The sequence below is a fragment of the Doryrhamphus excisus genome, chromosome 15 (assembly GCF_030265055.1).
Source record: "Doryrhamphus excisus isolate RoL2022-K1 chromosome 15, RoL_Dexc_1.0, whole genome shotgun sequence".
Classification (NCBI taxonomy): domain Eukaryota; kingdom Metazoa; phylum Chordata; class Actinopteri; order Syngnathiformes; family Syngnathidae; genus Doryrhamphus; species Doryrhamphus excisus.
Window position 1 is genome coordinate 15442554 of NC_080480.1, and position 17593 is coordinate 15460146.

At 37.6% G+C, this 17593-nt stretch overlaps 3 protein-coding genes across 4 annotated transcripts; 2 read left to right on the top strand and 1 right to left on the bottom strand.

Annotated features, from left to right (window-relative positions):
* Window positions 1–1234: 1234 nt before the first annotated feature.
* On the top strand, window positions 1235–3078 carry hsd17b1 (hydroxysteroid (17-beta) dehydrogenase 1). The gene is made up of 6 exons (XM_058048902.1): window positions 1235–1331; window positions 1397–1558; window positions 1937–2116; window positions 2174–2267; window positions 2333–2516; window positions 2838–3078. The coding sequence occupies exons 1-6, from the start codon at window positions 1235–1237 to the stop codon at window positions 2991–2993; spliced, it is 873 nt and encodes a 290-aa protein (XP_057904885.1). The 3' UTR covers window positions 2994–3078.
* A 203-nt stretch (window positions 3079–3281) lies between these two features.
* Window positions 3282–8777, top strand: si:ch73-141c7.1 (coenzyme Q-binding protein COQ10 homolog, mitochondrial). The gene is made up of 5 exons (XM_058048903.1): window positions 3282–3521; window positions 4149–4304; window positions 4368–4563; window positions 4650–4751; window positions 4974–8777. Exons 1-5 carry the CDS (start codon window positions 3418–3420, stop codon window positions 5106–5108), a joined length of 693 nt encoding a protein of 230 aa, XP_057904886.1. The 5' UTR covers window positions 3282–3417; the 3' UTR covers window positions 5109–8777.
* mylk5 (myosin, light chain kinase 5) lies at window positions 5326–16833 on the bottom strand. 2 transcript variants are annotated; one of them, XM_058048899.1, is made up of 17 exons: window positions 16473–16833; window positions 14229–14372; window positions 13940–14092; window positions 13044–13184; window positions 12793–12828; window positions 12119–12246; window positions 11814–11967; window positions 11439–11735; window positions 10131–10251; window positions 9723–9926; window positions 8403–8620; window positions 8212–8335; window positions 6922–7074; window positions 6729–6858; window positions 6586–6673; window positions 6382–6522; window positions 5326–5569 (listed from the first exon to the last, which is right to left on the bottom strand). In XM_058048899.1, exons 1-17 carry the CDS (start codon window positions 16585–16587, stop codon window positions 5358–5360), a joined length of 2559 nt encoding a protein of 852 aa, XP_057904882.1. In that variant the 5' UTR covers window positions 16588–16833; the 3' UTR covers window positions 5326–5357. The 2 variants fall into 2 exon arrangements, with proteins under 2 accessions (XP_057904882.1, XP_057904883.1); XM_058048900.1 differs by lacking the exon at window positions 16473–16833 and having other exon boundaries at window positions 13940–14095; window positions 14228–14358.
* Window positions 16834–17593: the final 760 nt, after the last annotated feature.

A 17593-nucleotide genomic window follows, 5' to 3' on the forward strand; every position in this document is an offset into this window, starting at 1 on the left:
TCTCTTCAACCGTGGAATGCTACTGCTGGCACAACTTGCTGTCTTACATTCCTGAAGAACTCAGCACCTTTCCATAGGAAGTCAAGAAGACCTCAAAAGTTCAAGGGTGACGTTCAGGAGGTGTTTATGGACTTTTTCCAGACGTCTTAGTGCACTGTAGGAAATTGTATACTCCAGGTGATAGACTGAGCCATTATTAAATGAGGAGTTGAAAGTTTCACTACTAGAATTTGTTTTTTCACTTAATGTTAAAGCCAGTGTTTGTTTTTCTGTAAAAAAAGATGATGAATATGTGAAATAAAAAACAAATACAAAGGTAAACAAACTTCAATGAGCTAACAACTCAATTAACAACCATTATCAGGTGAAACTACTGCACATAGGTATGGAATGTATGTGTATTGTTTATTGTTTTTTTTTAAACACCACTTCCTGTTCGACCGTGAGAGCGAAACGACACATGAAATATGGTTTTCTTTTCACTTGGATATTTTTTCACATGCTTTAATGTGTTCACATTAATAATTGCATTTTTTTTTTTGCTGTTTTAATCCTGTATAGCACATTTTTGCAATTATTGATACCTTCAGATGAGCATAGTTTTATTTATATGTGGAATAATTTACGCTAAATTAATAACGATAACACAAAAATAATGTAAACATAAAATTTTAATGTATTTATACAATATATTTATTTATTTAGAATGAATTTTAACATTGGACTGAGTCAGGCAAAACTGTAAATATTTTATAAACAGATGATATTAACATATTTGCTTCAATTTGTATCATAAATCAATATTTTAAATTATTATTTAATTAATATTAATTAAAATTAATATTTTAAAAACCACATCATCTTGGTCTATCCTGATGTTTTCTATGGAGGCCTCATGTTAAGAAAGTTTGCTTTTTGTGGAAGGTTTCATGACGTTTTGCTGCCCCCTATTGTTACTTTTTGGTTAGCGCACCTCTCAAAACCATCTTTGCTGCTCCAAGTGGAGTTTCTTTCAAGTATTCAATGGAGTAAATAAGGTCCTGACCTTCCCAGATGTCTCTAAATCCAAGAAAAAAAAAAAAACAACCAATAGCGGCAAGGACATGAGAAAAAACGGGAGGACTGCAGGTGTCCGATGATAGGAAGATGTTTGGAGAAGAAATGGCCTTGTGAGGCGAGACATGGGGAAAAGAGTGACTGAGAAGCGTCTTCTCCTTCACACGGCGTCATCACCATGGACAAGAAGGTGGTGTTGATCACCGGCTGCTCGTCTGGCATCGGGCTCAGCCTGGCGGTCCGTTTGGCCTCCCACCCGGATCAGATGTTCAAAGGTCAGCAAACGAACGAGTAAAAAAAAAAAAAAAAAATGCTATCAATGCATCGTCTTTGTGTTTAGTGTACGCCACCATGAGGAACCTGGCCAAGAAGGAACGTCTTCTGGAGTGCGTCAAAGGTCTGCACAAGGACACCCTGGAGGTTCTTCAGATGGACGTCACAGACCACCAGTCCATCCTGGATGCCCGGGACAAGGTGGTGGAGAAACGAGTGGACATTCTGGGTGGGTTCTCCCATCAGGATAGCATTGAGAAACAAATGTGATGATAACCATAGAAGAAGAAATGGATCTAAATGTCATATAGGAACGCAATAGACACGTATCTGTCAGTGTCCTGGTTACTCAGTACAATATGGCTAAGTTGATAATAGCCTCTTTTGCACAGAATTCCCGAAAAATCTCTCTGTGCCTTTCATACAGAACCAAATTGACTTATTCCTCCTATTCTGTATTGGTGCAGTTCATACAGAAAATGGTGGAAAATGGAGGGTAAAAAGGGCAAATTATGATTTTATGAATTTATTTCTACTTTCATGAAAAATAAGGCTCCATTTTAGGGCTTCTTGGTTGTAACTGTGACACGTCTGCCATTTTGTTTAGTGTGCAACGCCGGTGTCGGTTTAATGGGTCCGCTGGAGGTCCAATCGTTGGACTCCATGAAGCAGATTCTGGAAGTCAACCTTCTGGGAACGATACAGACCATAAAGGCCTTCCTACCCGGCATGAAGGCTCAACGTGGGGGTCGTATCCTGGTCACGGGAAGCACCGGCGGTCTTCACGGTGAGAGCGGCTCTATCTTATCACCGATGGTTCGAAGTTTACCAAACATGTGTCCAGGTCTTCCTTTTAATGAGGTGTACTGTGCTAGCAAGTTCGCCGTGGAGGGGGCGTGCGAGAGCTTGGCTATTCTCCTGCAACGCTTCAACATCCAGTCAGTGTCCAAAAAACATCTCACCAAATATGAAATTGATTGATTGATAAATTCCCACCCTTTAGTGTTAGTCTTATCGTATGTGGCCCCGTCAACACTGACTTCCTGGTCAACCTGAAGAAGGCGGAGCTTGGGGATGAGTGCCTGCAACATGTCGACGCCCACACGCTTAGCCTGTATGAGAAATACCTGCAGCATTGTAGCCACGTCTTCCAAAACGCTGCACAGGACACCGAGGACATCGTAAAGGTATCGGGCGGTTTTGTTTATCAACACTAACAACATAGATTATGTTTTATAATATAATGTTTCCCTCATTAAAATGGCCAACATCATCATGAATCATATATTAAAAGTAGGGATGTCGATACTGATAACTATGGGCTGATATCAGTATGAAAATGTGATATCGGACAATATCGGACATCCATAAAAAATAAAAAAATTAAAAAAAAATCATTCACGGGCCGCATTTGTCCTAATATTTCTAATATTTGTACAAATTATCTGAATTTCACAGTTAAAAATTGCAAAAATAAATAAGAAATTGCATATTTGTGCTCCTCTCAGGTGTTTTTGGACGCCATACAGTCACCCAAACCCGCCTTCAGATACTTCACCTGCGGGGCAGTGCCCCCTCTGATCGAAATGAAGGTCACGCAGCTGGACGGCCTTGAGTACATCAACACCATGAGCAACCTCATGTTTACGTTTGCAGAAAAATAACATACATTTGTTGTATATTGTACTGCAATGTATAATTATCAATCATTTAACTCTTAACAACACTGTTTTTCATTTTTGTGGGAAAAAATACAGCAATTAAATCTATATTCATGTTTTCTTCTGGTTTTTTTCCGTCTTTAATGAACCTGATGAGTTATTATGTAATAATTTAATATTACGCCATAATGTGACACACCTATTGGTCCATTCATTCATTACTAACACTCATACAAAAATGTCAAACTTACCAACTCGTGCTGTGATTGGTCCAGAACCAGTGACGTCATCATCTTGGCTAGGAGTGAGAAAGAGAGAGAGAGACTCCGGCTAGCTACTGGAACAAATCTACCGACTGCTGTTGGACAAACTACTTTTTAAAAAAGACCGGCGGAAGTTTGATTTTTGAAAGTAAATCGAAGTAGTTATGTCCAGTAAATCGACGCCGCGGCTCGCCAGGTCTATTTTAGATGGTTTTCAAGTCCATCCGACCAAGTTTGTTCGTGGGAACCTAAAACAAGGAAATGCAAGGTGAGTCTCGCGCGACGTTCATGATAAAAAGAACATCGTTTTAGATTAACATCAGCAGATTCCATCATTTATTGTTTCTTTTTTTAAAGTATTTTTTTGTTCTAATTACTAATCCATTAGTGTGTGGAATATTAAATGTTTTTTTTCTTCATAAAAGTCTTAAGAAAAAATGATTTTTGCGTGAGGTTAGCTTGAGGTATAACTTCAAACAATACTGTCATAGTGTACCATACTCTACTATATTGTCATACAGTCATGCAATACTGATTTAACATAATATAAATCTGTTGATGATGCTACAGTTATCGTATAATATAGATACCAGACCATTCTAGGCAATATTATACAGAATTAAACCCAAAAGTACTATACTGTACCTTACCATACTGTACTATATCACATTATAGCATATTGTAACATGACATTGACTATCATACTACACTATCTCATACTTGACTATATATTTTTATACCACATTGTACTGCTGTGTACTATATTATACCGTGTCACGACATACTATACTATATAAAGTTGTATCATAACATGCTATGCTCTGTACTGAAGCATACCAAAACATACTCTACTATACTATTCCATACCCGACTATACACTATATCACCCCTGCAGACATGTTGGTCCTGGTGGGGTACTGGGGACCTTGAGAAAGCCCAGTTTATCCCAGTGTGCCCCCTCCTACATCAAGACCCCCCACCGAAGCTTCATCAACTTGGCCGCTCCCATCAGCAGTCGTAGAACTGAGTACGCAGAGAGCCGCACCATTGGGTGAGTACTTTTGAGCGGATGAGCGGAATAGACCGGAAAAAAAAGAGTATTCTATTATTTCAGGTTCACGCCCGAGCAGATGTACGGCGTGGTGGCCAGCGTGGAGCAGTACCAGCACTTTGTACCCTGGTGCAAGAAATCCCGTGTCGTCAAGGGGCGCACGGGTGGCGACCTCCACGCCGAGCTGGAAATCGGTTTCCCGCCCTTGGTGGAGCGCTATACGTCTGAAGTCACCGTTATTCCGAACCACCAAGTCAGAGTACGTCTTTAATCCCAGGAATACATAACACTATCACACTAATAAGTTGTTTTTAACTTTATTGCCACTTTGTGTCGCTCCATCAGGCTTTGTGTACTGACGGGTCCCTGTTCAGCCATCTTGAAACAGTGTGGAGGTTCGCACCTGGACCCAAAAACATACCCGAGTCCTGCAAAGTGGACTTTTATGTAAGTTCATTCAGTGAGTGAGTGCCATTTAAAAGGACATGTTGTTAAAGTTAGCAATGATTAGCTAGCTGAAAATAGCTTCTGTGATAAGAGTTAGTCCTCAGCGAGGATTAGCATCCAGGAAGTGGAGCGTTTTAACGAAGGGGGAGCGTCTTAAGTGGGATTAAGGGGTAAAGAAAGACGACATCGCGGGTTAGATAACACAACTTTTCATTTCCGTAGGTGTCGTTTGAGTTCAAGTCGCTGCTCCACTCTCGCCTGGCAAGTGTTTTTTTCGACGAGGTGGTCAAGCAGATGGTGTGCGCTTTTGAGTCCCGGGCGGCGGCGCTCTACGGGGGTCAGAAGGAGCGCCCTTGAGGAAGGGTTTGTGGTGACACCCCCCTTGTTGCTCTGCTCTTTTTGCACTCAGTTTCACTTTGGCTAATTTTGTATTTATTTGTAGTCTCTAGCTAATTTATTTCACAAATGTCTTCTATACTTTTTACTTAGTAGTTTTTTCAATTAAAATCTTCAAATTTTCTCATGTACTCTTAAGATATTTTTCCAACATACAATATATTAAAAGCACACCGTAATGTTTACACAGTATTTTATACAAGCAAAATTTTAACATGGATTTCGGACGGTGAGCGATGCCGAGCAGAAGGTTTCTCCGTGCTGGTTAGCGGCTTTGCAGGTATAAACGTTGGCGTCTTGAGGTCCGACTTTGGTCAGGATCAACGTGCAGCGGCCGTCTTCCTCGTACTCGATTTGGACGGCAGGCGACTCTTCCACAGGCTCCCCCCCGCACAGCCATACCACATCCGGGTCAGGATATCCTAAATAGATTGCAGAAAGGAATAATCAGATAATAATTTAAAAACCTTCAAGGAACCCAACACTAAGTTTTTGTAAACATCATAGTTGAAACCTAGCGTATGAGATTGCAGGGGTCGCTGTGTTTAATATTTTGGGGGCTCCGGAACGGACTAATTAGATTTACATTATTATTTATGGGAAAACTTGCCTTGGTTAGAGTCCGTTTTGGTTACCCAACCCAACATGCTGGTTTTGGAAACTAAAAGCAAAAGTTTTTGTAAACATCACAGTTGAAACCTAGCGTATGAGATTGCACGGGTCGCTGTGTTCAATATTTTTGCGGCTCCGGAACGGACTAATTAGATTTACATTATTATCTATGGGAAAACTTGCCTTGGTTAGAGTCCGTTTTGGTTATAGTCGGACTTCTGGAATGTTAACCACAGCACCACTGTAGACAATTTGCTCCTTATAGAACCTCATATATATTTTTGTAAACATTGAACATATACTGTATGTGATCAGGAACCCAACATGCTGGTTTTAGAAACTAAAAGCAAAAGTGTCATCACTGAAAAAGGTGTAAGTTTTTGTAAACATCACAGTTGAAACCTAGCATATGAGATTGCACGGGTCGCTGTGTTCAATATTTTGGCGGCTTCGGAACGGACTAATTAGATTTACATTATTATCTATGCGAAAACTTGCCTTGGTTAGAGTCCGTTTTGGTTATAGTCGGACTTCTGGAATGTTAACCAAAGCACCACTGTAGACAATTTGCTCCTTATAGAACCTCATATATATTTTTGTAAACATTGAAGTCTAGGCCTACCTGTGAGGTGACAGGATAGGTGGGCACTGGATCCTACAGAGACCGTCTGGTCTTGTAGGGTCTTGGTGAATTTGGGTGGTCCCTGCATCTTGCGCTCCAAAGAGATAAGTGCGTCTTCTGTCTCTGGTGTCAACGGGGAGTCTGACCCAGGAAGGAAGGAGGTCAAATACCAGGAAGGCACAATAGAAACAAAGAATGCGTCACCTTCGGAGGGGCTGGTGGGCGACGCTGAGCCCTCCCCTTTGCTCAGCAACGTCATTCTCTTCAACGCCAGCATGGCCTTGCCTGCTTTCTATAAGGACGCAGTTGATGAAAGCCACCTGAAAAACATCTCAGATGTTCCTCACCTTCCATTTCTGCCTGGCAAGGAACCTTTTCATCTTCTCCTTGGGAAGACTCTTGGTGGAGGCGGGGTCTTCTGAGTCAAAGGCCGCCATCCACGGGTGAGTCAGGGCGTCTTCGCATGCCATCCGTCGTCTAGGAAACGCACCCATCCATTAGGTGGAGGATTAGTGGAGGTGTATCTAGAGGAGAGCTCACCTGGGGTCTTCCTCCAGCAGCGAGCTGATGAAATCTTTGGCCTCATCGGTGATCTCCTCAAAGCTCTCCTCGTCAAACTCCCACTGAGCTGCTGTGACCAATGCCAGGGTGTCGGCGTCGCTGCTTCCCTGGAAGGGCGACTCACCACTTAATCTAAAAAAACACGCACACACACAATTATTATATGAATATTGTGAGATTTTGTAGGATTTTGTGCAAAACACACACACAAATTTTAGATACTACTACTACAGTATTATTATGTATGTATTGTTAGCCGAGGTCAGTAAGATTTTGTGTAAAAAACATTCACAAAAAACATAAATGTTGGATATTACAGGTATTATATGACTATTATGAGATTTAGTAGGATTTTGTACCAAAAAAAAAACTGAAATGTTGGTTACTACAGGTATTATCACAAGAGTATTGAGATTTTGTAGGATTTTTGTACAAAAAAACCCCCGAAATGTTGGTTACTACAGGTATTATCATAAGAGTATTATGAGATTTTTTAGGATTTTGTACCAAAAAAACTCTGATATGTTGATTACTACATGTATTATCATAAGAGTATTATGAGATTTTGTAGGTTTTTGTACAAAAAAATCCTGAAATGTTGATTACTACAAGTATTATTATCAGAATATTATGAGATTTTGTAGGATTTTGTAAGAAAAAAACTGAAATGTTGGATACTACAGGCATTATCATATGAGTATTATGAGATTTTGTAGGATTTTTTTTACAAAAAAACTCTGAAATGTTGGTTACTACAGGTATTATCATAAGAGTATTATGAGATTTTGTAGGATTTTGTACCAAAAAACCCTGAAATGTTGGTTACTACAGGTATTATCATAAGAGTATTATGAGATTTTTTAGGATTTTGTACAAAAAAACCCTGAAATGTTGGTTACTACAGGTATTATCATAAGAGTATTATGAGATTTTGTAGGATTTTGTACAAAAAAAACCCTGAAATGTTGGTTACTACAGGTATTATCATAAGATTATTATGAGATTTTTGTAGGATTTTGTACAGAAACATGCAAAAAAAACTGAAATGCGGTTACGACAGGTATCAGATGAGTATTATGAGATTTCATTGACAACCACGTGTATTAGTATAGTATGAATATTATGAGATTTAGTAGGATTTTTGTACAAAGAAACATAAATATTAGATTCTACTACTATATTGTGTATATTCATGAATTTCTCTTGGAGATAAATAGAGTATAGTTTATGGTTCAATGTTGACCTTTCCCTTGAACAAAGAGGACTCACAGGATGTAGCAGATGACCCCGATGCTCCACATATCTGTGGCCAAGCACACGGGCTCGTAGTTGATCACCTCCGGGGCGACAAACTCTGGAGTCCCCTGCATCACCCTCAGAGGGCTCCTGTTATCTGTCAGTCAAATTATGATGAGTGGCGGAGCTATGAGGACATTCCAGGATTCCAGCATTCCATGTACCGAGTTGGGTGGCCAATCCGAAGTCTATAATCTTGATGGCGGTGCCGGTGGTGTCCACGCAGACAATGTTCTCAGGTTTGAGATCCAGGTGGACGATGCTCTGCCGGTGCATGAAGGAGACGCCCTGCAGGATCTGCTGCATGTAACGCACGCTGGCGGGCTCCGTGTGCTCGAAGCTGTCGTCCACGATGCGCTCAAAGAGTTCGCCGCCTGCGATGCTGCACACACACACACACACACACAGCAAGACACACCTCGTATTTCATAGTTTTTATCGTTAAGGTGATAGGCCATTTTTTTAAATGCTTGTAAATTCCGACTTCCACAACTTTGTATCCAATGGCCTTTTATTGTTATTGTAAGATTCCGACTTATAGCATCTTTCAGTGTTTTTGTGTAAATAAAATGTGTTAATAAATTTTTTAAAAAATAAATAAAATTTCAAATTCTGTTTGAAATTTTTTTTTAATGTTTTTGCATAGGAAAAATAGCAAAATATGAAGATACCAGCATATGCTTTTCAATATGTATTAAATATATTAGTATATGTTTAAATACATTAAAATTTACATGTAAATTTAATTCAAAATTAAAAATAAAAATGTATAAATGAATAAAAAATGAATACTGAATGAATAAAATGAATAAAAAAATAATGTAATGTAAAAAAAAGATTTTTTTTTTCAATTGGGAAGCTAACAATATTTTGGATAAAACTCAAGAAAAATACAACACATTTAATTTTTTTTAAATGTATGTAATTTAATACAATTTAAAATATATTAGTATATGTTTAAATAAATGTAAATGTACATTTAATTCAAAATTGAATAAAAAAATAAACATAATGTAAAAAAATATTTTATTTTTTCAATTGGGAAACTTACAATATTTTGGGATAAAACTAAAGAAAAACACAACTAATTAAAATAAAAAAAAATGTATGACTCTGTGATTCAATGGATGGTGACAACATTTATTTAATATATTCATTTATTTTTTTTAAATTAAGTTTAAAACAAAATTTTACAAAATTAAAGAAAGAAATTGTAGAATTTTTTTTTAATTGGGAGATTTAAAACAGAATTATGGCGTAAAAATAGAGAAAAAAAGCAAATTTAAAAAACATTGGACAGTGACCATTTATGCAATCAATCTCTTAATAATAAACTGTCATACATTTCAACAAATACTGTAAATATGTATATATTTTCTTCCTTCCTGGAACATATATCTATTTGGAATGATTTGCAAATGATAGGTCCAGAAACATACTACAGCTAATGAATTGATCAGGGGCTAAAAACCGTAAACACTCACAACTCCATGACCATAACCATCTCCGGCTTGTGGTCATAGGCGGCCAGGCAGCAGACCAGTTTGGGATGATGGAGCTTATTCATCAGCTCGATCTCGTTACGGGCGGCCTCCCTCTCCTTGGTGCGCCGACCTTTGTAGAACTTCCCGGCGCACACGCGGCCGCTCTCTTTGTGCCTCAGCTTGAACACCAGACCAAACTTCCCCCTGATGAACACACCAAGACCCTCAAGACCTCCTCTTTTGTGTTTGATGGGCTTCATGCGTTTAGGTGCGTCTCAATACTTTTGACCACATGGTGTATCGTCATGGTTGCATATTTATGGAGGAGAACCGTGCCTGCACACGTTTATCTTAATCCCATCTTCCCGGGAATGTCCCAGTGATCCTGCAGACATAGTCCATACTCACATGCCCAGTTTCTCCTGCACGTCATAGTGGTCTGTGACTTTGTGTGCACCGTCTATGATGACCTCTGAGACCTGGGGGGCCTCCTCCTCCTCCTCCTCCTCTCGTGGTGCGGAACCAGAATCTGCACAAATGAAGTAACCTCATGATTGTTTTTCGCTGTACTTAGGTTATTTAAGTATCTTTTTGGAGTACTTTATTGTCATGTCATTTGAAATATTTAGCAACGTTTTTACAAATAGCAATAGCAATATTTATTTTTTTTTCCCCCTCTATAATGGGATTACATTAGCTTCTGTACGGCGATTCAGTTATTTAAGTAATATCTTTTAAAATATTAAACAAAAATAAAATAAATTTAATTTGACACAATTAAATTTGATTGATTTTGTGTGATGTTAAATACAGTAATTTTAATTTAATTTAATTTAATTTAATTTAATTTAATTTAATTTAATTTAATTTAATTTAATTTAATTTAATTTAATTTAATTTAATTTAATTTAATTTAATTTAATTTAATTTAATTTAATTTAATTTAATTTCTACCGCTTTTTCCTCATGAGGGTCGCAGGGGTGCTGGAGCCTATCCCAGCTGTCTTCGGGCGAGAGGCGGGGTACACCCTGGACTGGTCGCCAGCCAATCACAGTAATTTAATTTAATTTAATGTATTCATTCATTCATTTTCTACCGCTTTTTCCTCATGAGGGTCGCGGGGGTGCTGGAGCCTATCCCAGCTGTCTTCCGGCGAGAGGCGGGGGTACACCCTGGACTGGTCGCCAGCCAATGACAGTAATTTATTCATTCATTGATTCGTTCATTTTCTACCGCTTTTTCCTCATAAGGGTCGCGGGGGTGCTGGAGCCTATCCCAGCTGTCTTCGGGTGAGAGGCGGGGTACACCCTGGACTGGTGCCAGCCAATCACAGTAATTTAATTTAATTTATTCATTCATTCATTTTCTACCGTTTTTTCCTCATGAGGGTCGCGGGGTGCTGGAGCCTATCCCAGCTGTCTTCGGGCGAGAGGCGGGGTACACCCTGGACTGGTCGCCAGCCAATCACAGTAATTTAATTTAATTTAATTTAATTTAATTTAATTTAATTTAATTTAATTTAATTTAATTTAATTTAATTTAATTTAATTTAATTTAATTTAATTTAATTTAATTTAATTTAATTCAACCTGCCCATCTTAAGTAAAACGTATTCAAAATAATTACAATTAAATACAACTAGTGTACATTACATACATGTACATGTATTAAATAAAATGACACAAAACTTGCCTAACGTAAGACAAATGTCTCACCCTTGACCTCCATGGCGACCACAGGTGACGGCGGTCCCGGTTCACTGACCCCCACCGTGTTGTAGGCCCTCACCCTGAAGCAGTACTCCTCCCCGGGCTGCAGGCCTGCACACACTCTGTAGGAAGTACTCTTACACTGAGATGTCAGCTCGGTCCAGTTCCGTCCCTTCTTGACCTCCACTACGTAGCCCAGGACGGCGCTGCCCCCGTCGTAGGAGGGGCCCGACCAGGACAGTACCAGGCTTCTGGAGGACAGCAGGGTCACCAGTGGGCAAGAGGCGGGGGGCTGTGGTGTGTCTGATGAAAGGAACAGTACACTTTATGTTGTATGCTGTTTATGTGTATATGTGTGTGTGTGTGTGTGTGCATGCTTACCTATAACGGAGAGTGTGAGTGTGTGTTGGGCCGAGCTCTTACGGTCCTTCACTACCACGGTGTAGCGGCCCGTGTGATAGACTCCAGCCTCAGCCAGAACCAACGTGCTACTGTCATCCGAATTCTCTGTCCACACTTCAGGACCGGCTACTATCTGCAGGAATTAGACAAAATGAAAAATATGTTTCTTTTTTAATTAAATATATTATATAAATGATTAGAAAATTTAATAAAAATCATTAAATGCATCTATAAATATGTATAAATATTTTTTATATTTTAAATATTTTTTTTCAGATGGTCACCTGCTCTTTGTTTCGAATCCAACAAGACACCACAGGCGGACTGCAGGTGAACCGACACGTGACGCGTGCAGGATATCCCGCCTTCACTTCCACGTGCTGCGGAGGCTTCTCGAAGTGCAACACCGGACCTGCCGATGCGGGAAAAAAAAGTTAAAAAAAAAAACAAAAAAAAAACACACAACAGCAGGAGAAGTACGAGTCTCGAAAAAAAAGCAAGCCAGAAAAACTGTGGCAGGAAGCTGGCGTGTCAGATAAAAACAAAACAATAAGGGAGTGCTGGGGTGGTGGGGGGTGAAGTGGGGGGGTCATCGCCTCGTGGCAATTGTGTCAAGTTGATACACAAACAATAAGAACACACATGCACAACCAGTTCTTTTCGGTGACGCTTGTCCTCCGGCGATGCCAAAATATCACTCAAATATCCAAATATACTAACATGTAATAATATAATAATATCTAAATACATTTTTAAACAAATATGAGTAGAAATTATGTGTTTTTTCCTGTAGTTTGTTGAGGTTCCCAGCAAAAACGGAAGAATTGCCAGGTATGATATTATACCCTTAATTCTAGGAAGCGTCCCAAAAGAGACTTTTTATTCGTGTTGCACATGAAAGCATCTTTACAGTATAAAAATAAGAAGTAAAAAAGTAAAAAAAAAATGAGTTTCTTACCAGTTCCAGAGTTGGCTCTCTTCTTCGGGACGACCTCTGCAAAGAAAAGAGCGCAGGTTTGTTTATAAATAAAGAGCGTGAGGGAGGAGGTGCGCTATATTGTAATGTCCACTTCCTTATATGGTATTTATCAGTCTAACTTCCTGAAGGATGTCATGGATGTGATGCGTTTCCTTTTTTTCATTCCCAAATATAACATGGATGTCCGGACAAGAGACTACTAGAAGACGAAATACCAAAAAAAAAAAAACCTCGAGGAGAAGAGACTGTGATGGTCGGGGAAGTGGAAGTGGTCTCGATGGAATTCTGCAAGGTTTCTGCAGGAGCGTGAGGCGGATTCCCGTTTCCCATCATGCTCTTGGTTGTCTGCTCGCCGTGAATAGTTTCAAAGTCTAGACAAATCCGGAAAAAAATGACATAAAATCTATGATCAAGATGATAAGATAAGACTTTAATAAAGGTGAAAAATGGCTTCTAGTCTTGAACTGCTGCACAAAATTTAAATACATTTAAATTTAAATGTAAATTTTATTCAAAATTGAATAAAAAAATAATTTATTGTAAAAAAAAAAATATATATTTTTTTCAATTGGGAAACTAACAATATTTTGGGATAAAACTAAAGAAAAACAAATGTAATTTTTAAAAATGTATGTAATTTAATAAAAATTTATTTAAAATGGACTCTGTGATTCAGTGGATGGTGACAACATTTATTTAATATATTAATTTATTTTTTTTTAAATTAAGTTTAAAACAAAATTTTACAAAAGTAAAGAAAGAAATTGTAATTGGGAGAATTAAAACAGAATTATGGCGTAAAAATAGAGAAATTTTAAAACATACATTTGAATAAATTCGGAAAAAAATGACATAACATCTATGATCAAGGTGATAAGATAAGACTTTAATAAAGGTGAAAAATGGCTTCTAGTCTTGAACTGCTGCACAAAAATGGATGAAACTTGGTCAAAACGTGCATCCCTACTTTGTTACCCGTGCTATTACTCTTCTTACACATACCCCACATGGTGACCCCCTTATTGAACCCCATAAGTTGACTCCAAAGTTCTATAAAACATGCAGTAACTTTAGGGTCTTTCCCCATATTGTTGACATAGCTGTTCATTTATAGACGCTCCCTAACCTCTGACAAAGACGGCAGCACAGCAGGAAGTCTTCCCCGCCGCGTTTTCCACCAAACAGGTATAAGCACCGGCATCCTCCGGCAAGCACTCCCGCACGGCGAAGCTCACCTCGCCGCCATTCAGGGTCGGAATCCCGAAAAGAGCCGCCTCACCTGCCAGTGGTCGAGCAAACGAGGTCACATTAAAGGTCAATCAATGACGTCAACGTTTTATTTGTTAGCATTGAGTATCATTACGTTGTAGCATATTTATTTATACGGCTAATGATTTGTTTTAAACAATCCTCACCATTGTGTAACCAGGTCACGTTGTCAGGTCGACTCCCAGAGAGGACGCCGCGCAACTTGATGTCCTCGCCTTCGTCCACGCAGCAGTCCTGCAGAGGCTCCACAAAGACGGGCTGGTCCGTGGGCTTGTGGGATGGAAGGAGACCTGCAAAATCATCTCATTTAATTTCATTTAATTTCATTTAATTTCATTTAATTTCATTTAAATTCATTTAATTTCATTTAATTTCATTTAATTTCATTTAATTTCATTTAATTTAGCAGGGACACAAACTTGCCTAACTAACTGCCCAAGTTAAATTTATATAAAATTACAATTAAATACAACTTATTTAAATGCAATGACTTTTAATTAAATTTCATTTAATTCATGAATTAATTTAGACAATTAAAACAATTCAGGAATTGAATATAATTGTATTTATAGCAAAACAATAATTTAATTTAATTTAATTTAATTTAATTTAATTTAATTTAATTTAATTTAATTTAATTTAATTTAATTTAATTTAATTTTATTTTATTTTATTTTATTTTATTTTATTTTATTTTATTTTATTTTATTTTATTTTATTTTATTTTATTTTATTTTATTTTATTTTATTTTATTTTATTTTATTTTATTTTATTTTATTTTATTTTATTTTATTTTATTTTATTTTATTTTATTTTATTTTATTTTATTTTATTTAGCAGGGACACAAACTTGCCTAACTTAAGTAAAATGTAAATAAACTTACAATTAAATACAACTTAATTAAATACAATGACTTTTAATTAAATGTCATTTATTCATAAATCAATTTAGACAATTAATACAAGTCAGAAATTGAATACAATTTTATTTATAGCAAACATTTAATTTAATTTAATTTAATTTAATTTCGCAGGGATACAAACATGCCTAACTTAAGTTATATATAATATATAAGTAATACAATTAATACAATTCAGGAATTGAATACAATTTTATTTATAGCAAAACAAAAATGTAATTTAATTTAATTTAATTTAATTTAGCAGGGACACAAAATTGCCTAACTTAAGTTAAATTAATATAAAATTACAACAAAATTACATCAAAATAACAATAACTTAATTAAATGCAATGACTTTTAATTACATTTCAATTTAGACAAACAATTCTATTTTTTTGAATATAATTTTATTTATAACAAAATAAAAGCAGCAAAGCAACACTCCTCCATGAGGTCTCACTATTTGGCAAGGGGCGTACCCAACAAATGATGTCATGTCCCTGCTATGGTCACACACACACACGATGAAACAACATGTTACTGTTGACCTTTTAACCAAATACATGAAAGCCTCTGCTAACTCCAAACCTTCACGCATCGTTGACATCTTTTGCTTTCAAAACTTTTCCTGTGAAAGATATTGAGCAAGACCGCAAAAGCATTTGACTCAACTTGTTGATGATTTAAATGCACACACACACACACACACATAAAAATCAAGTGTAAAGCCAATGCAGGCTTAATGTTTATAATATTTATGTAACAGTGTCAATCAAAAATGAGCATTATTATTATGAATATTTGCATTGCATCTGTGCTTGTGTATCAATGAATGTGCATGTAAACAGACTAGTAATATAAGTGTTATTTTTTATTATATAATGATATAAAATGATTAGAATATTGATTCTTTTTCCACTTGTTGCTAGGCAGAATTGCAAAAAAAGCAGAGAAATTAATCCCAAAATAGCACTTAATGTATCATTAAGCAGATTTATGAACATTTATGCTCTGTATTCGCTATAAAACAGCTGAGATCCATGCAACATGACCACTGAGGTATGAAATGGAGCCCTCACGCCCCCCCCCAATGGGGACCTCTTTTTTTTTTTTTTTCTGCTTACCCACCAACTATATGTGGTTTCTTAAGTTTTTATTATTTATATATATTATTATTATTATTATTATTTATTACTGATTTTTACCAAAAAAAACAGAAAAATATACAAACTTTTTTAGTGCTTTGGTTCCGATTTTCTACAATAAAAGCGCTGGTAAAAAATTCCACTCAAATATCTTTATTTTTGATTTGTTTATTTTTCATCTTATTTTGTGCAGAAAAATAAAAATTAAGATATTTGAGTGGAATTTTTTATCAGCGCTTTTATTGTGGAAAATCGGAACCAAAGCACTAAAAAAGTTTGTATATTTTTCTGGTTTTTTTTGTTATTTTTGATTTTTTTTTTAAAACCCAGCAGCACCCTCACCTGAGTCCAAAGTCCCCTGGTCTTTGCTTCCAGGCCCGTTCCCAGTATGAGGAGCCTTGAGGTGTATCCTGAAGGTGGACACGTAGCGGCGCTGACCTCCTGCCTCCACGCTCATGTCTGCTTGCTGTCGCTGCGCCTCGACTTTTCAAGTTTTTTTTAGAAACTCATTTCCACACCCCGATTCACACATGCAACAGCAGACGAGAACACTTCCTGTCTTTCTTCTTGCTGTGAAAAAGCACGACTGCTCTTCACACTCCTGTGCCTGCCTGCCTGCCAACATACTCACCCCCCCTTCTTTATGATCCGGGCCTGTCTCCACCTCCCTTCCCGGTGCCACAACCCTGCCTGCGGCTACCTTTCCTTATCTCCTGTCATAGACCTCCAGCATATAAACAAGAGGTGGAGACTTATCTAAAGCCGGCCAGCCAAAGGTCTCATTGTGCTGCTGCACCATCCATCTATTTGCTCCTCGTTTGCAGAGGCTCACTTATCAAACACTGAACCTGGACTGTGGATCGGGGGGGGGGGGGGGGGGTCATTCCCCCACCTGTGGACAGTAAACACCGTGTGCATGCAACAGTATCGTAAATCGCATAGCGGGAACATCTGCTTTGGATGCATCCACCTGCTTGTTCTCCCGTGGTGGACATCTGCTCCACTGCAGTTGTCAAAATGTCACAGGAAGTGGACAACCGCTGTAGAGAATGGGTGAGATCACATTGTTGGGGGGGGTGGGGGTCGATACTACACATTTTGGGAGGGCGGTATCGTCGAAACCGATTCTTTTTACTTGGACATTTTTCAAGCTCGTTAAACCTTTAATTATTTGTTGATCATAATTATAGTCAGAATAAAATATTTGTTTACAATATATACATTTTTATTGTTGCTGTTAATTGGTTCCAGTAGGAACCAGTAAGATTCCTTATTCATAAATTCAATATTTTCATAATTACAGCATTTAAAACCTGTTTACCACCTTCTAAGTACAAATAGAGCCCTCTCGACATGAAATAGCACCCCTATAGTCACCTCTAATAATAAATATATAAAGTGCGGACAGGAAGTGACGCTTCCCTTATTCATAGATGGAATATTTTCATAATGACAGCATGGAA